Source organism: Lonchura striata, chromosome 1A (assembly GCF_050655825.1).
Source record: "Lonchura striata isolate lonStrDom1 chromosome 1A, ASM5065582v1, whole genome shotgun sequence".
Taxonomy (NCBI): Eukaryota; Metazoa; Chordata; class Aves; order Passeriformes; family Estrildidae; genus Lonchura; species Lonchura striata.
The window spans coordinates 50,311,588-50,337,148 of NC_140741.1; the positions used below are offsets into that span (position 1 = coordinate 50,311,588).

Genomic DNA, 25,561 nt, shown 5'->3' on the forward strand with positions numbered 1-25,561 from the left:
GGTCACCTGTGTGTCCTCACCTACAGAAGATGCAAAGTGAAAACTTCCCACGCAGCAGACTTGACTTCCCAAATAATTTTCCCAATGCCAGTTCCTAGTCTCCAACTGACCAGCAATGGGAAATGAGAGATTAACAGTATTCAAATGGCTGTGTAGTACTCCTCACAACACCATGGCACTCCTGCTGTTTACTGTCCAAAATGAGTCACTAGCCTAGCACAGGTCTCCAGATGCCTATGCAGCCCTTCTTGAACATTGTCCTGTGCTGACCATCCATCCTTGCATCCCTGCCTCGGCCCACCATGTACCAGCCTTCTCCCCAAATCTGACACTGTGCAGCAGGTGAGCTGCTCACTGAGGCTGAGGCCATTGGCCTGCATAGCCAGTTTAGCTGCTATTACACATAAGTGTACATACACATACCTGTATCTGTGCACATCTATGCATACATATACACAGGGGCACACGTGCACTCCTCCTGTGTGTGGTCCAGAGTGGGCAGAGAACCTTGTGCCCAGAGGCAAGAGGCTTTGTGCACACACACTGCTTGCTCAGGACCTGTCAGACCCTGATGGGTGCCGAGCCTTTCCTGTGCAAACATGGTGCTCCAGAGGGGCAGAAACAGGGAGGTGTGCACCACCAAGCCGTGAGACAACTGCACCCCCACAAGGTACCCTTCTGTTGGAACTCAAAATGTCTCTCAGACATTTTTAGAGGCTCCAGGCCTTGGTCAGAAGCATTTTAGACCCTGGCAGGCAGCTGGAAACAGCTGTGATTTTGAGTTTGAGCCATGGAATGAGTTACCAACTTTGGAGGTGGAACAAGCAGTCACAAAGGGTTAGATAGTATAGTAGAAGTACTAACAAAGTAGAGGGGAATTTTTTTTTAGTATTGTACAGGGGGGTTTTAGTACCTGTACAGCAGGATTGTTATTTTGTACATGGGGGTCAGAAGTTCTAAGATGGAGGAAAGTGGGCTGATCCTGTCTTCCTCCTTCTTTTTCCTTGCCTCCATGTTTTTGGTGATGTTGGCACTCACAGATTGGTTTAGAGTAGAAAAGCACCTTGTAACATAGGTAGTAGGTATTGGAGAAAAATTGTAAACATGTAATACGTAATATATCATATAAAAGATAGTAGCAGCCCTGGGCGGGGAAAGAGAAGAAGCAGACAGCAGACAGAGAGGATGTCAGGGTGTGTGTGTGCCTCTGCCCAGGCTGCTGACCAAGCAGCCACAGCCCGAGAACACAATCTTTTAGATAACCAAAAATAAACTGCCTTGAGACTGAACAGCAAGAGGCTGCGGAGTTTTTCTTGGGAAGCACGGGTTGGAGGAGGAATTTCACCACCACATGAGACCCCAGAGTAAGGCCAGGGTTCTCACATCCATCTGAGTCTGGGTGCAGCATCCCTGGGGACAGAAGGTGACCTGCCTTTTGTGCCCCATGGCCAAAGCATATGTGCTCTCTGGCTAATTTAGCAGTGCCCACTCAAATCAGGACTGCTCCCACCCCGTGGGCTGCTTGGGCCTGCTGAGGTGTCCCAGGATGACCGTGCTGCCCCAGCGAGGCTGAGCTGGCTGCCTGCCTGTGAGCACAGCGTGTGCTGCCCGTGAGCCCGGCGTGTGCTGCCCCTGCCAGGCCCTCAGCTCCCTGGCAGCCAATTCCCCAGCAGAGCTGTGGTGACACAGCAGAAAGAGCAGTGCTCACACACAGAAGCATTGCACGGCTCGAGCTGGAAGGGACTTTAAAGATCATCTAATGGCATGCCACTGCTATGAGCAGGAACACCTTGCACTAGACCAGGTTGCTCAAAAAACCCATCCAGCCTGGCCTTGAGCATGTTCAGATGACTCTCCTTCCCCTTCTGGAAGGCAGAAGCAAGGGCCAAGCTGGATGTTCATGGGTGTGACCAGACACGCCAGAGCCATGCACGGGCACCCTGCAGGCAGGACTGGCAGGCAGAGGTCTCCTGGAGCCTGCCTGAAACACTCCAGCCTTTAGGTCAGCTCCAGGGGAGGTGAACCACCAGGAGCTCATTCGGGTCAGGCGCCCACGAGCTGTGCAGCAATTTCTGCCCGAGCACTAATGCTTGTGCCGCACTGTGGCCTGAACTAGCAGGGGAAAGGAACTCTGCATAGTACATTGAAGCAATCCCACAAATTCATATTTCAGTGAATTCACATGTGTTCTTCAGAAACTGTCTCAGGGAACGGGTGCTTTTATTATGTGCAGATGGGTACAGGTGTTAAAACTGACACAAGTACAGGGTAGGACAGGGCTGTACCCAAGCACAAAGAACAGGAAAATTTGCTGTGAAGCACTGCTGTGAGAGACTGCCAGTTGTCCTTCCCAGGTGCATGTGACAAGATTTACTCAAACCCAGATGAATCAGGTTTCTCAGTACCTGCAGCAGCCTTCCTGTGGAGACCTGGTGCAAGAGGTGCAGGTGGGTGGCCTCCCCCAACCCATCTGCACCTGCATTCCTCCTTGGGGACCAAAGCTGTTGCATTGGGCCTTGCAAAGTGTGGAAACAGCACAGGAGGAGACACCAGTGAGCAAGCAGCCTGGTCCAAGAACTGGGCAGCTGGCCCTGTGGTACTCTGGGCACAGAGCCCTTTGCAAATGTGGAGGCAATGTACAGCTGCCCTGGGTTTGTTACAACCAAAACATGCCAGCAGGCAAGCAGTAACTGGATGGATTTACCCCATCTGAGGTAGGAGAGTTGCTCTCTCCTGGGACCACCCCTGCATGGACTTTGCACATGCACTCCTCTGGGGTCAGCTCCCCAAAGTTTTATTCCAGATTCAGTTTCATAGGAGGAAAAAATTGTTTCAACAGGTGAGCTGATGGTGCATATCTGTTTGTCATCTCAGGGATGGGTGAAGGAAGGAGAGAGATAGAGTTGTAGGTGCACAAGGCAGAAAAAGGGGAAAAAGAAAAAAACAAGAGTAGCCAAGATGAAAATAAAATAAATCCAAAAATACCCAACCAATCCCCCAGAATTAAGCCAGTCAATCTGCCTCTGTTTTAACCCAGTAATTCCTCTCCTTCACAGCTGATTTCTCACTTGCTTGATGCCAATTGCTCAGGCAGGAATTACCTAATTATAGGTTGAGTTTTCCTGCAGTTTGCCTTATTACTCAACTGTGCATGATTCCCTGGCAGCATTTGTGCCAGCAGCTACTGTTGGGAGTCTTTGTATCTGGTGAGTGTGCTGCCTCTCCACAGGAGAGCTATGAGAAGGTTGCTCCCACTTTTCAGGAAGATTTTTGGTTACAGGCTACACATGGCTGATAGCTCATGATTCCTGCTTTTGTCTTACAGTCAAGAGAAAATGGATAGTGAGATTAACTTCTTTCACTTTGTTTTCTTAATTATTTTCTATTTACTTAACATGGGCAACAGTGTTCATCCTATAACACTTATTAAAGGCAAGGGAGAAAAAGCATGAGAAAATTTTACAGGAAGGTTTTGTTTATTTGTTGAGAAAAGGATTAAATTAAAACCCAAAGGGAAACAGCCAAAATTAAGAAAAAAACAGGGGTAGGCTGGGAAGGGGTAGTCAGAAGACAGAGAACTGTGTGGGAAGGTGAGGCACAGCAAGGCATCTGTTGTCAGCCACCAAAGATAAATGGGATTACATCACTGGATTACATTGATTACATCATTCACACATACCTGAGGAGGCTGCTGCTGCTTAATCCATGGCTTCACCAGAAGAAACGCTGGAGATTTCAGCAGCAACCCTATCCTTGTGCTTTTCTAATGCCAAGGGTTGCTGTGGCATAGCAACAAGCCAAACGCCATCACACCAGCTGCTTTCTCACCAGCCAGGAGGGTGAAGCACAGAGGAAAGCAGGTTCAGTGTTTGGCAGGAGCAAGCAGTGCCAGCAGGGGTTGGGGCCACATTGCCAGCCTAACTCCTCCTTCAGGCCCAGCTCCTGATGGCAGCTGAGCCTAGGTGAGGTTTTCATCCCGCACTACTTCACTCGGTGGATTTACCACACAGGATTATTACCAGAGTAGTGCACAAGTATTGTAAAGATTTTTTCCTAACAAGTTAAAAAAAGAAATGTGAACACATAGGTTTAGCTTTTCAAAGTTAAAGCTGATGTCCTGGGTACACCAAGAACAAACCCACACTTTTTGGGTGGGAAAAGGTGCCCTTTTCATTTGTATTAGCACAACAGGAGCTGGCAGATTAAGATACAATAAACAAGCAAATATATTTTCATATATTTGTGGTTTGGATCTCATCAGGAAAGTACCTCTTTTTGCAGCGAAGAAAAGGGCAGAGAGAAATATTTACAGCAATAACTTGCTTTATATGCTTGGACTGGGTAAAGAAAGGCCTAGTCTGTACCCTGCTGTTCAGTAACAGCTCATTTCTAGGTCTCTGACTCATTTGGAGCACAGCAGCCATGTACATTGTCTACTGAACTGTGGCAAAACTGTGTGCAGTGCTTACAGATAATGCCTGATGCTTTGTAGTGTAGCAGGCAGCAAATGCCTGCTGTGGGTTATTTATACCTGAAGCAAAGCAGAGGTACAAAATAAAACTCAAAGCTGCAAGGACTTGGGCTACTTCTGTAAGGGGAAAGAAGGCAGCAAACACATGAATTCCTTCTATCCAAAGGCACTGGAGGTACAGCTGGACCACCTTCTTTTCTACAAGCATGACTGGGCAGGCATAAATAGCAGGTTGTGCTCAAAGAAATCAGCTGGGGAGAATGAACCAAAGTGGTATCAGGAAAAGGGCCATTTCTGAGGATACAACATGCAATACTTTAAGATGATGAGTAGGAGCACTTTGGTTGGGTAATTCATGTTACCTCTGTTGAGAAGGACAGCAATTCCTGCTCAAGATATCATGTTACTTTATGACAATGCAGCAAAAACATGCCTTCAGTATGAGTTTCAAAACCTGGAGATATGCCAGTCATTTAAAGGCTATTTGACCCAATAATGTCTGGACATTTGAGGCTGGCTGCTCCTTTGCTGGCACTGCTGGAGTACTATACAGACAGAAAGATGTGAAGGTCATTGCAGCACTTGAGTGCCACATGCCACGGTGGCATTTGCCTGGTATCCATCCACAGGGGTTTGGAGTGTGCTTTGCCATCCTTGCTCAGAGCCACTGCCATCCCTCGCCTCAATGGGCTGGAGCCCCTGCAGCTGCACAAGTGTGCCTTCCTCTGCCGATAACACGGGACACAGCCTGCCTGGGAGCACTGCTCTGCTCTGCTTTCCACCTGCGCAGGGCATCGAGCCTAAAATGCTCCCTTTCCAAATAAGTCCTGAAGAACTGGGGCCCCAGCAACCCAGTCCTGAGATCTATTCTAAAAGAAAACCCTGCAAAAATTATCAACTGCTAAGAAACACCATAGTCTTGATGGGTTGCTCGTAGTCACAGCATACCACCTCTCGGAACGGGCTGGCAGGGATTTAAAACACTGACAATTAAACACAATCCATGGGTTTTTGTAGGACTTTTGAAAAGTATTTTTTGAGCAAAGCCTTGTGACAGAACACAGCTTCATTTTCAACAACTTCTAATAGTTTTAGGATTTAATTAATTATTTTTCAGCCTTTTGAAATAGGGATTTTAGCTTATTTCTTAGCTATTATTCAATGTTTTCATTACTGTTAACTAAATCCAGGGAGCTTTTGGAGTTTTAGTCTGAATTAAGCCTTTATTCCTCATTGTTTTAAATGCATGGAAGTCAACCAAATTGTTTTGTTTGATATTCTCCATGCCACGGTGAATTCTGTGCTGGTAGAACTGTAAATGGGCCATGTTGTTCATGAATTACTAATCCCTGTCACTCACATTTTATGGGGAACACATGCTATATTTAGTCTTCATATTTGGAAAAATAAAGCTGGAGAACTCTGAGGCTTTTTTCTCATTAGGAGTCTTTAGAATATTCCCTAAAAATGATAATTCAAGTCAGATAATTCAGTCACCAAGTGTTCTTCATTAACCATGGTGGAAATTAGACCCTTGAATTGAGAGGCTAATTAAGATAATTATATCTAAAGCCTGAAAGGAAACTATACAGACATTTCTTAAAATCTCATTTGTCCTTATGTAAATCTGGACCAACTCCACTGTCATTTTCTGGATTTACACCCAAGTAATTGAAAGCTCTATTGAGCTCTTCTAAGCTCTCAATATCAGCAAAAGGCATTGAAGTAAAACAATTAACAGTCAGGCTGTGTTTTTCTCTGTAACTTCTAGATGAACTTAATATCACAATGCTCTTCTTTCCAAAGGTATTTTGCCATTCTGATGGATTACTTATTTAAGAAAAAAACAAACCAAAACCCATGATGTATTTAGAGGGCTGTCACCAATTTAAATAGCTGCCAACTTTTACGACATTAGCAAATGAAGAGAGTTCCTGTGTCAATGTCAATGAAAAGTTCCAGTGTCAACTATTGCCTCCTCCAGGGGTGATGTTATTTCTGATGTGTTTTTCCTATGGAAGAGACTTGCTCCTCTGCTGTTTCTTGTGACTGCTAACTGCACAGAGACCACCACTTAGTAAAAACCACTAAGCCAATGCTATATATGAACCAAGTAGAAAACTGGATAAAGTGAATGAAAACACCATTTAATCATATGCAGTTATGAATTTTAGCAGTGTGCATTCATGTGCAGTCATGCCATGCAGTCATCAGGAAGGTGAGATTTTTTTGACCAATATTTAGTAAGAGGGCTGGGCAGATTTCTGATCTGCCCTGATTTCTGACCACATGACACACTCTTCTGCCCCCCCACCCATCCCACCAGCGATATCAGCTGTAGACAGAGCTGTGCCAGGCTGTTCTACACAGAGCAAATGTGAACTGAAAGGCAGCCTGCTAGACAGCTATGAAACACCAATCCCTGCCATCTGCTTATCTCCTATATCCAAAACACGTCATGAGAAATGGGGAGAGCTCACAGCTCTCTCTGACCCAGCTCACCTAAGATAATTCCAGGAGGTACATACCCTCACATCAAAATTGTGTAGATAGGCAGACATTAAAAAAGCTGAAGATCCAAACCCTGTCCATCACCAAAACTACCATGTTATTCCATACTTTGGATTTTGTTTTCCTCTCAGCCTCAAAGAACTGGAGGAATCAAGAGCAAGAAACAGCCTGGATGAGACTGGATGCTTCAGTTACATACAGTTTACAAAAACACATTAACAGGAATGAAAGAAGGGGATGGAAAGAAGGGCACTGTAAGATAACAGCAGGACTACCAGCTCAGCCCAAGGGGCTCCTTAACCTGCTGGCTGACACCTACCAAGCAAATGCTAGCTAAGCTTCTTGGGATTCCTGGTTCTTCCATCATCATTTCAAGCAGACCAGCAATGGAGGAAGCATGCACAACCTTTACCTCTTTTCACGGGCCATGTCTGGGATAGGAGGAAGGTCTCCAGGGAAAGAGAAAAAGAAAGAGTCCTTCTTTCATCTGGGTCAAAACAGATAGAGGGGAGCCAGGTTCATTTAATAGAAAAGTACCTAAACTGCTTTTGCATACGGCTCTGAAGAGTATCCAGCATACCTGAAGCAGATGTGGCATCTGAGGCCAACAGTTGTTCTCATTACTAATACAAAGTGTTGTGTCTTTTTTAAAAATTCTCTTCTTTGGGAGATTTTCTAGTACCACACACAGCAGTCAGAGAGAGACTGCCAGTCTTGGCATGGGAGGCTGCTGCATCTCAGGGAATGTTAGCTCGTCTCTGGAAGACGGCCAGTTCTGTCTCCTGCAGTTCTGGCATTTCTCAGGAACTGAGAGTCACTGCCTGCAGACAGCAGATATCCTCGGCTTGATAAACATGCAGGATGCTCTCAATGAAACTGGAGACAAATGCAAATAGGCCCCTCCATCCAATCCCTGATTCCCGTTTCACAGCACTTGCACTCTGAATTCAAATTTAGGAAGTCCATGCAAGCATTCCATCTCTGGATTTCAGCATCAGCCCTTCCCAAATGTCCCTTGCCTTATAAACTTAAAACCTTCAAGTTGCCATCCTGCGAGAACCCAGGTTCTATAGAGTATCTTGAATTTAGGAAACAGAAGAGGTCTCCATTTCATCAAATGCAAAGAAGAGTTCAAGCTCCAGGACTGTACACTCTGGGCTTTTTTCCATTTGCACTTGGGAATTTGATTTATATATTAAGGTAAATCACTGCAAGTGACTTCTTTCAGCAGCAGTAAGGCAAGGCAGCTTTCCATGGCCCAAGGCATTAAACCAGTCTGCCCCTCTGTGGCACAGCAAAGCCAAAAAAACCTTCCTCCCCTTTCCCAGTTCTTTCAGTACTCTGACATTTATTGTCACCTGTGCACTGGTGGGATTTGACTTCTCCAGTCAATCTCCTCTGCAGCAGCAGTCAGATTTTAATCAAAATCTGTTGCTTGTTTTATGAGCAACAATAGACACCAACCTTCTTTTTTCTAACAAAAAATTGAGGTTTCAGTTGCTAATGGCATATGAATCAGTTCTCTCTGACTTTCCCGTATAACCTTGAGGATAATTAATCATCTTTTTAACACAATCATGCCTCTCTGTCCTTGTCTTTGCTGCTAGGATGTTCTATCAAGGTGTCTGTGGAAGTTCAAAGTCAGAGCATCATAACAACCTGTCTACAACTAACATATGTAATTTTATGAATAAGTATCTAATACTCTACACATTCATAGTACACAAATTACTATAGAAATGGCATTCTGTGAATTAAGTATTATACAGTGGACTCCCAAGCAACCCAAATCATCTCTTGTAACACCCAAAAATATTGGTTTTGGTCCATTGGAACAAATCTGAGCAAAATTACTTCTTTATCTTTTGTAGATTATGTCTGAAGGATTGAAATGGGGACTGGGATCCCAGATAAGTACCTGATTTGGACCTAGAGGTTTGTGTTGGAGCTGTTATCAGTGTAAAGTTATAAATTATAAGTTATAGCTTATTAGTGATGTTTCTAATATTATTTCTTTAAAAATTATCTCCAGTATCTATGGAGAAAGAAGCAAAGGTAAGTTTCCATAGGTAAATGGTAAATATGTAAGCATTGGACTTACTATTTTAATGGCAGTAGTAAGTCTTCCAAAGTGTAGATTATTTCACGAAGACTGTTAAAGTTTAGTAGTGAAAAGAGAATGAATGGCAAGACATTTTTATTGTGCTGGTGATTAACAGAAGCAAATATTGGATGAGTATAACCCAGTAAATAGTCTCCATCTCCACATGTTTCATCTTAGCATAATTACCCAGTGTTACACAGGAAGTCTGCTGCACACTTAACACAGGCTCCTAAGAAACCAAGTGACATGTAACAATTGTGACTACATAACAATTTTTTGTTCCCTAAGAAGTTAGACCTGGACTTGGATTAATGAACAAATAAATGAAAGATCTGGCTGCAAGGGGAGAAGAGAGAGTCTCCCAGGCAGTGATTTTCCATACACCTTTCCTCCACTGCTTTTAGGAGGCAGAGTGGTGCCAGGCAGTATGGCAATACCCCTGGTTGGCTGACCATGGAGAAGGTCATGTCATTGACCTGGACATCATTATACCACACACACAGGCCATGCCAGCTCTAGCAGGGAGGCATTGAACCAGCCCTTGAAGGCTGGTTCAGCCAGGGATACCAGGGCTTGCATTGCACCTTTTGGAAGTCACTGCAACCTGTCCCAGCTGGGCTACACAGCACATACCCTGATTTTCATACAATCACATTTTCACTTGCTCCAAGATTCTTGGAGTTCAAATCACAAGCAATGGCTCAGAGAAATACAAAATATGGAGCTGCAGTATGGAAAAGGGAAGAGCTCATTAAAACCATTGTATTTTAAACATTTCTCTGTACTGCATGCAGAAATCCTTTACACGTGAGGGAGCTGGTTTTTTATTAGAAGGGAAAGTAGGGAATGCTGCCTGCTTCCTCATTAGCAACTCAGTTTTCCTACATCAGTCGTGGAAAAAGGAATACAATATGCAATATCCACATCCTGGTAGAAACAGTTTTACTCAGTCTATAAAAAGATAATTGAGAAACTGAGAGGATATATAATACTTTTTTTTTACTTTTTTTTTTTTCAAACAGACAATGATTGCACTTGCATCTCTTCTTGAATTCCCCATGATTTAAAGCATGCTCTGAAACCTTTATGAATATGAAGCCCACTAGTATCTCATGATGAAAAATTAATCACATGGGCATTAACTGAGTTACTCCAGGCTATGCAGTAGATCAGTGCCAGCAATGATAAAACCCTGGGGTCTTAAACTCTGCCTCCTCCTCTAGCTGATTATTGTCACTCATGGTATTTAACAGTTATTCCAGCAAAAGACCAACTGTTGGTTTGTTATTTTTACAATAAATGCCTGTTATTGTGAAAAGACTGAAAAGTCCTTAGCATTTGCTTTCTTTAAATTGAATATTCATATCTGCTGTTCTCTGTTGAATCATTCAATGACTCTTAAACATAATTTTTGCATAGGGTGATTAAAAAAATGTGAACAGATAAATAATAAGTCAAGAGAAATTCTGGCATCTAAGATTTTAACAAAACATAACAACTTTCAACTTTGAGGAAAGAATATGGATAAGGAATGGCCAGTGTCTCCTGGCACATAAAAACATTGCCAGGGAGGAAAATTACAGAGGGAAAACACATGTCACATTATGGAAACTAAAGAAAGGTACATGCACACATTTCTTCCTACAGACGTGGGTGTTTTTACGAGTAGAGCAAATTTATTCCAAGTTCAAAACTGGAGCATTTGGAAAGCTCACGATGACAAGTGCAACACCATTAGAAGATGTAGAGGCAGAATTTCAATACACTAGCAGTTATTCTACCTTCTGATGTGAACACCCACTCATTTTGACAACAGGAATCCAGAGGGAATAATAATGAGAAATTTATTTCTCTGCATTTTGATATAAATTCACACTTTGTTATAAACCTGAGCAATGTCAAAATATAAAGGTTTTTTATTAAAAAAACTGCACAGTTCATGAGATCCTAAATGCCACTGCAGATGCTGCTTGTTCAGGATCCAATCTTAACCTCAGGCACAAATTGTTATAAAACTCCATAAGAAAAAATCCACTGGTTTCCCCCAATGGTTCATGGAGTCAGATTTCCAAGATATTCAGAGATGTTTCCTACATTTTTATTACAATTTGATCTTTGCTGTTAAAATGCTACAGCCAAAGTCAGTCAGTCATTGAATCAATAAAAGGCTTTTGAAATCATATATTAATCATATTTACAAAGCCCTAGAGACACCACAGAATAAAAGGTTAAAACTCAAATATGTTAAATACAATAGCAAAAAAATGATTGATGATCTTGTTCATGAATTTTAATTCAACCATGTTTTTTTTTTCAGCAGGAAAAGCAATGTGAATTATTATTTTAAAAAATCTGGTATCAATCATCTTCGGCTCTAAAGTGCTAGGCAGTTAATTTTACTGGTCTAGTACTCTGTCAATTCAGTATCTTCTGTTTATAATCACTTGAATACATTTGGATTAGAGGTCTGGGGTATGAATATGCAGAGGCTGAAACCTGCTGTTTTCAGCAGGGACAGAGGTTTTTCTCAAGTGGTAGCTATTAAACAAACCAGATGCTACCAACACTAGATTGGTATTGGGGACTCTGGAAACCTATGATTTTTACAAGAATTTTTTCTCTTAAAATGTTTCAGTCTTATGAGAAGTCAGAACTACACAAGAAAATTACTTTTCCCCCACAATTCAACGAGGAGGGTAAAAGCACTGAACTCCTGCTATATTTCACTATGAAAAATAAGCCTGGAGGTCCTAGACAGGCTTTCTATGCTCTAGCACAAGTAAATTTAGATTCATTATCTAAGGCCTAGCAGATGGCAAATTTATCAGCTGATGATTTATGGCTTAAATAAGAGTTCATACAATTATTTTCAAAGCAGTAAATGCAGCAACTTCCCACTACAGCCCTGTTATTCACCGGGTGCCCTGAAACACGAACCTGTGCGGGTTCCCCAGGCACAAGGAACCTCTCAAGCTCAAGCCCTGAGCCCCTCATCACTGAGGCTGGGGAGCAAAACTCTGCATTGCTGATACCAGCCTGTACCTTTGAAAGACCTAAGAATCAAAGCACATTCCAGAGGCTCAGGACAGTGAGGACAAGATGTGCTGTCTAAATAAATGTAATCCACACCCAGTCATTTCTTACCCACTCCTAGACACTGAGCTTCAGGAACAGAAATGTGAATCTTTATCTCAGGCTTTTGCAAGTTCACAGCCCAGGACACCTTGAGATATGTAGACAGAATGTCTCCACAGCTCCCAACACTTTCCAAGGTAGCTACTCCCCTACACCAGAACAGGAAAAAATCAGTTTTATGGATTTTATCTTTTTACACTTGGCAACTATAATCTACCAGTCTTCCAAGGGGAGAGGAAAACTTAATGTCTTTCCTTTGCTACTGCTTTTCCAGGCAGAAAGGTGTGGCTGGGACTGATTCTCCCCATTTACATATCTGAGAGTCTATATTCTTCCTTGTACACAACAGTCCTTTTCTATGTTCTATTCATCAATCAGCCTTCATCTTTCCTCCCTCTTCTTTTTGAACTGGGCCTTCTTATCTCCTGTCTTCTCTTTTCCACCCACACGCCCATGGAGTTATTACCATATTTCACTGCCTCATGAGCTCTATAGTCAAGCAGAAAGAAAAAGCAATGACACAGGAGGGGAAAATTCCTGCTTTCTGCATGATTACACATTGGCTCCTCTTGTAACTTCAGCAGCATTTAGAATTATAGCCCAGGTGGCAAACTATTTAACAGAGGGGAGTCCTAGAACAAAATGATCCTGATACTACTTGCTAATTACTGCCAAAGCCTTAAAATGTATCTCACTGAAAAATTCTGCAAGGTGACAAAAATGTCTCAGATTACAGGGAGTGTAATTTCCGATACTTGCTGCATTATAAGCACTGGTTGTTTGGAAATGCCAAAAGAACCTCTCTGCTTACCTACACCACAGTTTGCAAGATTTACTGAGCTGCTGAAATTCAAGCCTAAACACTCTGGTAAGGTGAACTGTACCACATCTAATCTTGGCACCATAGGACCTGTCTGTGTGACTGCTGGAGTGCAAGGGCAGAGCTACCTCCACTACCAACAGGAATGGCAGCAGCAGCCCTGCTGTGGGGCACTGCTCCTCAGGACTATACCCCTAACATTAGGATATTAGAAAACACTCATGCCAATAACATATCTCCAGTACAGTTAATACTGGTAACAGATTTAAATTGTTTCAGCACTTTCTGACTATTTTGTACTTTTTCAGAACTGCATCAGTAATTAAAAGTCTCTGATTTTAGGCAAAAGCTCCCAAGCAGTTTATTTGCTCCATGAATATAATCCAGCAGTTTCTACAATCACTTTCAGTGCTCCAAAAGCAGTGGCATATAAATATAATCCTTATACATGATACCAGACATGTACCAAACCTAAAGTTAATATCTCAGTGGATGTTAGTCTAATCTGGAGCTGCCTGTTACCCCACATACACAGAGAAAGCCCTGCTATGTATTTCCTCTCTGCATTCCAATTTTAAGGTAATATTTAATCAGATGCCTAGCCTGCAAAATGAAGACATCCACTGAAAGTAGGTCAAGATTCTTATCAAAAGCAAAATCACCATGCTGGATTGTTTTACTAGGAATCTCAAAATAAGAACAGATTAAAAAATCTGTTCAGTAAAACAGTACCTTTTTTTAAATACCTTTAATGGAAATGTTATCTTTTATAGCGATTTCTGCTGTCGATGGCTTAGGACGCAGCCATGCACAACAGAGCATTACTGATGTGCCCTTAATCCCGCACTGGACCAAAGCCTCAGTGTAACAGCTCTTTTATCTGCTGGTGACTTTGTGAGAAACAAGCTGTTTGCTGAACCAGCACAAACGGCGTCCCTATGGAAAACTGTTTTGTTTTCTTTTTGCCAGGACTGTTTTAAAAAGAGTACACTGCTTGATCTATTACAGGAATGAGCATTACTTACGAAGTCTGGTCCTTTTTTGAACCATATAATAAGGAAGGAGCTACTATGAATTACATCTATTACATTTTTGCTATTGTTTTTAGTTTTGGAATGGAAAAATTAGAATTCATATTCCTGGAAATAATTATTAGCTTCATATTCTATTTTATTAAAGGAGAAGTAATTTGCATAATCTTAGATCTAAGCATCTATTTCTAATCTCGTTAACAAAATACAAACGACACAAAATGATACTGCAAAACTATAACCATGTTAATTACAGCCAATGCATTTCCCAAGTGATTGGTGTTAAATTCACTACTCTCTTGTTTTGTTCAGTTTTAATAGCAATAATGGGATAAGTACTATAGTAAACAGAATAGTTAATATTTGGGTTTACCAGTGACAAAACCACATAGTTTCTTAGATTTCAAGATCAGAATTAAGCTAAACAGAATTTTGCAACTGAACATTGAAAGTTTCTCTCTCTTAACATGAGATTTAAAAGAACATGACTTAAAAAATATATATATGCACGAGGATAGTCTAACCTAAACAAGTATAGAAATAATTCAGCAATGAAATAAGTTCCTAATAGCAGATCTGTCACATAACAAAAAGGAAATTTAGAACAGATGAATACAATTCTAGTGAAGTCCAGGAGACATATGCAAGTGAAGAATTTAATCTTCCTTAATCTTCTCACATGGTGTGATTAATCCCCTACCTTTGGGCTCTGGAAGATGACTTCTAGAGATTGCAACAGAAACAATATAATTTTTCTGCATATAAAATATACAGAAAAATATGAAATATGCCACTATAAAAAAATATATATAAAATATACGGTTATGTTCCTAAACAAAATGTTGCATTCTCCTATCTTCTCTTACAATTGTGATTCAGCAGCATGAGATTTGTGGCACAACAGAACAATATTCTTTGTTGTGCCTGGTTCCTATTTAATGATGCTCTCTGTATAGCTGCCAAAAATGCTGAAGTTCAGCTAAGCATGGATGAAAATATAAGGCCACGCTCAGGTTGCATAACTTCCACGAAAGAAGTTAAGCAATACGTGTTTGGTAACCAGGGAGAGCAGCGAGCATGGCCAGTGAAGGTGCTGAGCAGTGAGAAGCTGGCAGGGTCAGCAATGGGGACAGTGGCTCCAGCACAGCTGGGGAACAGAGGCTGCCTCACTGTGGTCCCAGCCCCTGCAAACCTCTGTTCAGACTTGACCCCCATACAAATCAACAAATAAAAAACTGTGTTCCTGTCATGTAAATAGATTATTCCTATTCTCAAGAACTGCATGCAGGAGGCAGTTTCAACCTAATCTCACTGCACATAACTACACATATGTATTAAACCCAGGGTTTTTAAAATTTAAGAAAAAAGAGAAATTACCTGCCTATATATGTGAATCTGCTACCTAACAAATAGGAATACCTTGCTTAAAATATACCTACAAATCCTTGTGGGTAGGGTGAATGCCTTCAAAATATTCTGATGAACTTCATGTGGGGCAGAATCTAAGTTTGCCTAGGGCTACAGAAAGGTGAGTTAAACATCATGATTCTTTCAAAGCCATTCTTTTAATTTTAGGCTATTGATGCCTTGAGAGGCTACTTGGAACAGAGGCTAGACAAAGTTGAATGAATAAAGTAGGTATTTATTAAAAGGCCTTCAAAGGATACACCTTGAGCAGTACAAGAGCCCAGCTGTGTCTCTACCCAAGATGGACAGAAGCTGGACATCCAGTCACACGTTTCACACTTTTATAACTTTTGGTTCATTAACATACTGGGGTTAATTTTCCAATTACAGCTTTAGGTTATGAAGTCCCATCCACCCAGATTGCTTGCCTCAATTCACTGTTGTTTAGTTTTTGGGCCTGAAGCTGCAATGGTGTTCTTGGGTCTCAGGCTGGAAAAGGATTGTTCTGTCTGACTAAACTGTGGAGAGAACTTGCTAACACTTTATATGAAATTCACAGTTACACACTAAGGCAGTACGGAATCTGAAAAATATGAAAGCTAAAACTTAAGGCATGACTATTAGCATCAGTATCCCTTTATGCCATATTTCAAGACTGGATCTAAGCTGAAACACATGTCCACTTGTACCTAACTTCCACTTTGCATGGAGGCCAACCCATATTTAGAAATATAAGAATACTGGAATAATGGTGAAGACCAGAAAACATCTCTGTGAAACAGTGCATGAAGTAAAAGCCATAGTCTGTTACACCGCCAGTGAATGCCCCAGCACACTGGTCCCAGTGGTTTTGAGTGAGTAAACATGTTGTCCCAAGCCATCCCAGGTAACCTCTTTGGTCCCTATCACTGTGTTGAGAGATCACTTGTTCCCCTGCCAATAGGCAAGGTACAGCTAGGACAGCTTTAAAAATCAGGATAGCCACGAGGTGTCATGAGCTACTGCATACCTAAGGCTTAGGCACCACAAACATTAACAGCCCAAGCAGCCTCTGCAATGCAGGGCAGCTGCTGAAGCAGGTCATAAACATCAGCAGAGCAGAAATGGCAGTGACAGCACCCAAGCAGAGCCCAGAAGATAGACTGAGCTGCTTCTCAGGGCTACTAGCAGCCTTTTTCTTAAGGGGTAGATGGGATAGCAGTGAACCCAAAATATTTTCTAAGATAGATCATGTTTACATCCAGGCTAATTACTGGAGAAGACTCCTAAGGATAAGGAAGAGCTGAATCCAGCAGTAAATCTATTCTTCTCTCCAAAGACTAAGTTAATGCTGGTTTTTTTTCCCTTGAGGTAGTGCACATCTTGTAATGAGCTTAGAATCCAGGACTGGAACCAAACAGCCAAATCCTGAGCAAGTATCCACTTTGCAGACCAGGACAAAGAACAGAGGGACATTCCTCTCTGAGGTAAAAGGCTACCATCATCCCAGTTCTGCAGACAGAACAGGGAAACAGCGTTTGGAAAATGGATCATTCATAAAATATAAAAGGACAGAGAAGTCATAGAAATATAGTTCCTGCCTTGATGAATCTTCCGACTCAAGAGGTTTCACCGAAAACAGGTCAGAAAAAAGTTTTATATAACTGTCATTTTTAAATTCTCCTTTATATCTCTGGCATGCAAAAGTAAAAGTTCTATATATGATAAAATTTCTGGACTTTCTTCTTCCCAGTAAGAATGACACAATTTAAATCAAATGACCAGAAAGCTGTTAATGTAACAAAATATTTTTAACCTTTCAAAGAAACTACAGTAAATCTGAAAGTAACCAGATGTGCAAATGGTATAAAGCAATGTGAAATGGCACAAAACTCTCTTTATTTAGACAGCACCTTGATTTGGAACACAAAAGCTGCTTCTGCAGAGAACTCCTGCTGCTGCCAGGCTTCACATGTTCTACGCCACAGTTGTTAAGACTACCACAGAGCAAATCACTCCTCTCTGGCCAGTAAATTGGTCAGTGGTTTGAAGAGAGTATTGCAGAAACTTGTGCAAGAGCAAAACTGTCTCATCAGCAGTAAAATGCAGACCCAAGTGGCTGCTATAGTGCCAGGGCTGGTGGGAGCTCCCGACGCCGCCCAGGCAGAACAGGGCAGGCAGCTCCAAAACCTTCCACAAGGGCGATTTGTCTTGGCTCATACTAGACCTGTCATATTAAGCAGCTTCCAAGAGCACATGGCAGCAACAAGAATGGGATTCTCTTTCCTCCCTCTTTAATTCTCCGCCACCCCCGCACCTGCCAAAAGATTCTAACAAAAAGAATTACTGTCCTTAGTTCTTTAGTAAAGAAATCACTCTAGTGAGCCCTGAGTTTCACTATTATTCATCTGCAGATGTCTTTAAGACTGTATTTATCAGGAAAAAAATTATTACCATGTTATATATTGCCATAAATATATGTAAAATGTCAATGGAAAGTTGCAGTCAAAAGAAGCATTGCTGACTAAACACCTGAAAGATCTTTGGTAGTTTGAGACTTCTGAAGAAATGAGAAAGGAAAAGCCTAAATTAATGGAGGGGAAAAAAAAAGTCTCTTTTCTAGTTGTAATCATCTCAGGTATAGCAGGTAAATATGATTTATGCCTATGGTTTTAAACAGCGCCACTAAATTATATTTAATGGTAGATTAAAAAAATTTTAAAAAGCCATTACTGTCAGTATTATGCAACACTGGGAAGTGCACAGAGAACCAATTTGATACCATTATCAGCTGCAGCCAGTCAAGTTACTCAAAAACCTCCCACATCAAACCTGTAGTTTTTAGGACCCAGCAGAAAGGGAGGTACACATGCAGGTGCTTTTGGGTTTAAAGCAAATATTACAGTGAAAATTCTGGGGGAAAAAAGAATTAGGGAAAAACAGAACCAACTAAAAAACAAACCCAGAATAAAATTCCTAATGATAAAGACTGAATTGTCTCACGGTTTTCTAACAGAACTGCTCTAGTGCCTGGGTAAACTTCTCCCATAAGTACACAGCCTTTTATACCAGGACCACAACGCAAACCACTGTAATTAAAATTAAGAGTACTAAGCAATGTCATATAAACTAATTTTCCAGAGAATCTGCCATGAAGTTATGGTATGCAATTATTCTTACCTCTTCTAGTTCAACTGAAATGACTCAATGGAAGATAAACATGCTTCATCTCCTATAAGAAAATTCTTCATTGGCATACACCACAGAATGCCTGCCTGCCCCAGTGCTTAATAGGCTAACAAGTTATATTTTTCCCTTTATGGTCAAAATCATGATGTATACAAAATATTTTTATTTAAAAAAAAAAACATTTAATTTGGCTAACTATGAAGACTATAAACTCCACCCCTTGGTTTGTAACTTGAGAGTTCAGTGGCTCATGTCATACTGGCAACTTTTAACATGCCAAGAAAACAAATTACATCAAATTACATCTTTTGCCACCAAAAGAGGCAAAGCAGACCATCTTGGCTTGAACGTACACAGGATCCTCAGCATGTGGATGGAGACTGCACTACACATCTTCTGCAGTGGAAACTGGCTACACTTCTTCACACTCAAAATGTCAAGCTCATATTGTTCACAACCCCGTTTTCCACAGTCTCAGCTGGTTAGCCTTTATCTTCTAAGAGAAGCATCTTTTAGTCTCTAGCACGGACTTTTGAGGGTGTCCATTTGACAAGAAGACACAAGGAAACAACACATATAAAAATCGTTCTTTATTAATAATTTCAAGTGTCATCTTCTGAGTCATGATCCTCAGTTTTTTGGAGCGGCCGCCTAATACCAATTACTAAGTCTATGGAGAGAAGCTCAGTAACACAATGAAGAACTGAAATAACTAACTGGTATTTGCAATACACTGACTCTAAGCCTTCATTGTTTACAGGCAGTGGCTGATTTTTTCGGAGTAAATTAATGGCTTCAAGATAGAATTTGGTAAAGCCATCTCGTTTTGCTGTCCCATACAAGGCCTTGGGAATACTTAGCAAAGCATCAGCAACCACATTAGATACAATGGTTACCTCTGAATGGTGACACTGTTTTGCATAATCCTGAATATAATAATGTAACAGGATTTCAAAGTAACCTCCTACTGGCAAAACTGATCCTGCTTCTATGAGGCAGTTGGAGTAATCCTGTGCAATACCTGCACAACTCTCCTCCTGTTTAAATGGAACTATATGGCAACAAGTTTTCTCTAGACCTTTGCCAACATCCAGGCACTCACATGCAGTGACTGTATCACTGTTACGTGCCACTAACACAGGAATGCTGTGCTTCTTTTGACTGTGAACCAGCAGATCACTTTTATCAGGGTCAAATTTTTTCCCCTCTGTTTCATCACTAACTGCTTTCAGCTGACATTCAGAAACCTGGTTAGTATTACAAGTATTTTCTATTACCAGTTGTTTCTGAGTAGCTGAAGAATGCCAAGTGCAAACATCTGAGGCTCTGCTCTGGCTTTCACCTTCCGCTTTCCAACCCTCCCTCTGATCAACTGTTTTGAACAGCTGCTGCAGCATTGTGAACGCCTCTTGCAAAGCAGCAGCATGTTGCTCATTAACCCCATCGACTGGCCCACACAGGACCAGGCAGTGGGGCTGGAAGGCACACACACTGGCGAAGCCAATGTGGACACATCTCTTGGAGTCGAGCAGCAAGGGCTGGCAAAACGTTACCACTGCAGTTTCGGTTATTTCTCTGTCCATGTTATCACCAACAGGTGTGCACGGGGAGACACCAGTGATTTCACTGATTAGGGCCATTTCTTCCGACGATAAGTACTCTACCACAGACACACCATGTAATTTGGCATAGTAGATAACTACTTCTTCTTGCTTCACGCTCGACAGTAACAGCTTAACGTTGTTCCTCTGCAAGCGTTTCATTAAGGCTTCTGTCCTCCTAGCGATCCAGCGCTGGGAAGCCCGATACTGACTTTCGGAGTCTACAACGAACTCGACACCGGGGGCCGTCAGGGCGGGCCGCAGGGGCTCGGTGACGAGCAGGGCCCGCAGCTCCCCGTCCGTCGGGCAGTAGGCAGCGAAGTCCCTGCGGAGGATGATGCCGGGCAGGAGCCTGGAGCTCGCCAGGGGCAGGCCGGGCACGGCGGCGTGCAGCTCGGCGAAGCGCCGGCCGAGCAGCCGCAGCACCCGCGGGAGCGCGGCGGCGGCCGGGGCGCAGCGGCGGCACATGTCGGCGCCGAGCCGCGCCAGGCGCCGCCGCTCGCCGGGGCCCAGCCGGCCGGCCAGGTACGGCTCCAGCAGCGGCTCCAGCAGCGGCTCCAGCGACCCGGGCGGCGCCGGCCGCAGGTGCCGCCGCAGCCCCCGCGCCGCCGCTCGCTCCAGCACCTGCGTCTCGAAGTCCCGCAGCGCCCGCCGCAGCCCGGCGCCCGCCGCCTGCAGCCCGCCCAGCACGGCCGCCAGCAGCACGGCGAAGCTCTTGGCGCCGTCCCCCGTCGCGGCGCGGTGGCTGCAGGCGCGGGCCGCCATCAGCCTGCGGGGACACGGCCGGCGTTAGGGAGCCGCCCCCGCCGGCCCCGCCCGGCCCCCCCGCCGCGGTACCTGGCCGCGGGCGGCTCCACGCTCAGCGCCTCCAGCAGCCGCCGCCCGTCCCGCGTCGGCAGCGCCTCGCCCGCGGGCCGCAGCAGCAGCGCCCGCCCGCCCCGCGGCCCCAGCGCGCCGCGCACCGCGCCCGCCAGCGCCGCCGCCTCCTGCCACGGCGGCTCCGGCCCCGCCGCCGCCATCGCCGCCGCGCCCGGCCCGCCCCTTCCGCCCGGCGTCACGGCCGCGCCCGCGCCGCGGCGGAGGGGAGCGGGACAGACCGAGGAGCGGCGGACAGAGCCAGGGACGCGGAGCTGCGACACATCTTTATTGGAGGCGGGCCGTAACAGTTCGGGTCCCTCACCCAAAGCGTGAGCTCGGTGTCGGACAGGGACACGCGGGACGGGGAAGCGGGCGCTGTGTCCTGAGGGCTAATTTTCCCGCTTGGCAGAGCGAAAGGCCGGGGTGGGGCATACAGGAGAAAAAGTTAAGGAGAAAAAGCCCAAATAATCTCACCCCGACGTTATATCGTTGAAGCTATTTCTGTATTACCACAAAGTAGTGCAGCTTCACTGTAAACATCCAAAATCCTCCACTTTCGGCTCACCAGGCAGAAAGAAGTAACAGTGTAATGTTTTAAGAGCCGATTTTTTCCCCCAGAGACTGACTAAGCAGGAACATCAGTTCTCAAACACAAGAGCCCTCACAAAAGATCTGATATTATATATGGCACAAATTTGACAAATCTTTACACGTCTCTGAACGGCATAGAAACTCATCAAGAAGGCACTGTTTACAATACTTGAATATCTGCTAAATTTTCTGTGATTTGTGGGTAGTCCTGAAATAAAAAATAATTAAAACTTAGAGATGTACAGAATTTTTGTTACACATTATTTACACAAACAATGGTAATAGCTAAAAATAAAAGCCTTTAAGAAACACTGAATTACAAGTTGTTTTCATAAACATGAATGTAGGAAGAAAAAAATTGCCAAAGGCACAGAAGGGCAGCAAACAAACAAAAAATAAGAAACCACAACCATTACATTTTACAAGACAACCTTGCAAATCATTTGTGAGAGTTCACAAGTGGTAAGAAGAACATGAAAACCGGACTATACACCTTCATCAAATAATATCAATTATTTAAAAGTAATCAACACATGAAATTCAAGAAACATCATCTACTGAAAATGATACTTGTTGCATTTCACATGGCATTTTTACTTTTTCTTAGCTTAGGTTATCTGTACCCAGTTAGGCAACCTGTACCTAAATGGCAAATTAAAGGCATAGAGTACATCTGAAAACAAACAAACCAACCCAACAAAACCACATGGCAAATTCTGCAGATATTTCCTGTACAAGGAAAAAAACCCAAACAAAACAGGATTTGGAAATCAAATGTGAAAACAAGTGCTGTTATAAACTTTAAAAACTAGAAGGCCACAGCCCTCAAGCATCTGAAAACTGTACAATCAATTTTGATACATGTGCAGAGCTCAGTCTTAAGCAGGTAGTAGTCAAGATCTCTGCATCTGGCTAAAGAAGATAATGGTAACACACTAAAGAAAAGGATCCATACATGTCAGTGACCAACTGTACAGTAAAAATTAGGGAAGAAGTTTCTTTGTTCTATTAAAATGAGGGAACATACAAAATCCAGCAAAATAAGAATTACTAGATTTTCACTTTTCAGAATTTATCTAATCATAAAGTCTCACAGAAGTCTGCAATTTTACTTTTCAAGAAGTTTCATCAGATATCCTTTACCTTTCCAGATCATCACTAAAACCACTTTCTCAACAGAATTCAACTCTAAAAAATAAGCTGAAAAGATAAATAAACATAAAGATTTCATTTTGCCCTGTTCAAGTCTTTCACTCATCTTGAGCTAAGCATGAATTTCAGCAATGGAGTATCTTTTTAGTCTGACATTGATCAACACCAAGCTGCCAGCCAGCCAGCTGGCTGGGTCAAATCCAGTCACTACCACGTGGGCCATGTAAAAATGCATGCAGGCTGTGTTATTCACTGCTCTTGAATAGAAGTGATTGAAAAAATCAGCATGAAAAGGCAGAAGGACATTCCTATTTACAAGGAAGATAAAAGCTTGAAACTATCACTCGAGTTTCAGCACCACAAATTTAGCAGAGTATTTATTTTAGGGGATTGAAGTTATTGCCCAAATCTCACTCATTGTATTATTCTCACGTTCAGAGTATGTTTAAAGGCTTGTAATGGATCTTAAACAGGTGAAGCCTTGATATCTGAATGCAATAATGAAAGACAAATTCCAGGCTAAGAATCCTGTAATACTCTGCTTTCTTAATGCCATTTCATAAATGGGTAACAACAGTTTCCATTTAGAGACTGAGGCATTTGTAATTATTTTGTTTATGAAGGAACTTTAAATGTTCACGTATTTTACCCCATCAGCTGTAGATTTAATAGATCCAACCAGGTTTGGTCTTGCCCATGGCTACAAGATCTGGTTAACGTAACACGTTCCAGAAAAATTATTCAAGACCAAACCATGCTAATGTGAAGCTGTACGAAATACACTGAAGCTCACTGCTTACACAATAGACTTTTACACAGCTGAGGCCCATGGAAGAGGAAAGGTAAAAGAGAAGGGGAGGTGTGTGAGAGTGTCAGCCATGGAAATATATAAGCTGGACAGATAAACGAGTAAGCAGTAAACGGTTTTTACTAGATAGTAGTGAGACTGATGCAGAACCGAAAGGCAGATCACCTGGAGAGTCAGGCAGGCTGCCCAAGGCAGAGGCATAACCTGGCCATGGCAAAAAGCCAAACATGACTTTCAAACTGTTCCACTGCCCAGGATGAATTTGATTCCTGAGAGGATCCTCTGAAAAAAAATTTGGCTGTCTTTCACATTGTGCCACTCATCCTCCTATTGTCTCACCTGGGGTACTGAAAATACTTTTTCATTCCTACAGCCCCTTTTTACAGTGGTATGCTTGACTGGCACAGGGAACTTACCAGATAAATACCAGCACTACATTTTTTGCTGGAATTTTACAAAATCTATACATGCATATATTTATTCAAATAAAAAATGTCAGAAACCCTAGTTTTGAATTTAAACTTAAGCTTTGCGTGAATTTGTATGGCTACAGCATAATAAGAAGGTGCATCTATGTATTCTGGTAGGTAGTATATACTTGCAGTTCAGAGGGATTTCGAACACTTGGATTTTCCTCTTGTTCTGAGATATGTGGTGATAGCCATCACACAATTTCTGAGCTTTCCCTGTGTAAACACACACACATTTTCATTTGCAGGTCTACTTATGACAGTGTCTGAGTCCTATTCTACACTGCCTTTTGGAGATTCAACTTAAGCTACACACTAAGCACACCCCTTGACATTTTGTTTCAAAAATGAGTTCTGGAATCAGCAGTCCATCTGTTTACCGTGCCATGACATACACAAATGTAAATCCAAACATACACAAATGTAAATCCAAAGTGGTAGATTTTTCAAGACTTACAAACATACCAGAAATCCTTGACATTTGCAATTCATGAGCGAGTAGACCAAAACAGTACCTCCCTTGCTGCTGTACTGTTAAAAATGTGCTCTGTACAGTAGATGTGGGAATGTTTTTAAGATGAATCTGAAGTCTTAAAACTATAAAACAGCTGGCTTAAAAGCCTACAGTAATTCAGGATAAAAACCTCATACTTCCAAAACCAACCAAGGACATTATATTGCAGATTTCCAAAAGACTTTAGCTTTTTACTTGCCATTTCCTAACACTCACAATTTTTCATATAATAATGTATTTGTTTGACCTTAAACATTACTTCCAAACACTCAATGCCATTTACAAAAGCTGTTGGCTACTTCAGAAGTTTTTGTTACAAAAATGGTAAGTTTATATGTAATGAAGTATGTCTGTTTATCATTCTACCATAATAGGAATTGCATCCTACCTACATGGTCTGACCTCAGAGTTTAACTTGATCTATTCTGTGGTGAAGATTCATCAGTGTGACGCAACATAAACACAAGGCTGATGTCATATGACTGCAAGACGGAGGCACACACCAGGAGCAAGAGTGTACTGGCACTTACACAATTCTTACTGCAACTGGGTAGACACAAGTATGATTCGGAACCATGAATGCTGAGGCAAAGTTCTCTAAGTTGTTGCTACACAGTTCTTTTACATAATATTGCATCATTTAAAGTCCAGCTTAAAATATGGTCCCCAGTTTGATCATTCCAGGTCAAGAAGGCCCTTGTTCACACTTCTTATTTGAACAAGACATTAATGATAAGCTGTAGCAGAACCATGAGTACAATGAAGACATAGTGCTTAAACTGCAAGGAATGGTAGTCCCAGGGTGATGAATTGGAAGTGACTCTATTTCGTAGTGCCATGATCTCCCTGTAAGGCAGAAAACAATATCATAAATTACAGACTAGACAATCTGACATTTTCTACTATGTTAAGGCTCCTTT

The 25,561-nt window shown here is 42.5% G+C and overlaps 2 protein-coding genes across 15 annotated transcripts in view; both read right to left on the reverse strand.

The window, feature by feature from the left end:
- Positions 1-19,222: 19,222 nt before the first annotated feature.
- BBS10 (Bardet-Biedl syndrome 10) lies at positions 19,223-21,280 on the reverse strand. Its single transcript, XM_021528169.3, has 2 exons — positions 21,086-21,280; positions 19,223-21,017 (listed from the first exon to the last, which is right to left on the reverse strand). Exons 1-2 carry the CDS (start codon positions 21,265-21,267, stop codon positions 19,250-19,252), a joined length of 1,950 nt encoding a protein of 649 aa, XP_021383844.3. The 5' UTR covers positions 21,268-21,280; the 3' UTR covers positions 19,223-19,249.
- A 97-nt stretch (positions 21,281-21,377) lies between these two features.
- OSBPL8 (oxysterol binding protein like 8) overlaps positions 21,378-25,561 on the reverse strand; it is an 83,085-nt gene continuing 78,901 nt past the window's right edge. For all 14 annotated transcript variants that reach the window (XM_021528139.3, XM_085568734.1, XM_021528140.3 and 11 more), the window contains one exon: positions 21,378-25,487. In XM_021528139.3, the coding sequence (XP_021383814.1) occupies positions 25,352-25,487 (136 nt within the window). In that variant the 3' untranslated portion in view covers positions 21,378-25,351. The remainder of the gene's footprint in view (positions 25,488-25,561) is intronic.

Bases quoted from the DNA above. Each gene is read 5' to 3' on its own strand.
- BBS10 (XM_021528169.3), bottom strand. From the start codon at position 21,267: ATGGCGGCGGCGGGGCCGGAGCCGCCGTGGCAGGAGGCGGCGGCGCTG. The intron at 21,018-21,085 runs GTACCGCGGCGG...GTGTCCCCGCAG, and splicing joins GTGGAGCCGCCCGCGGCCAG to GCTGATGGCGGCCCGCGCCT.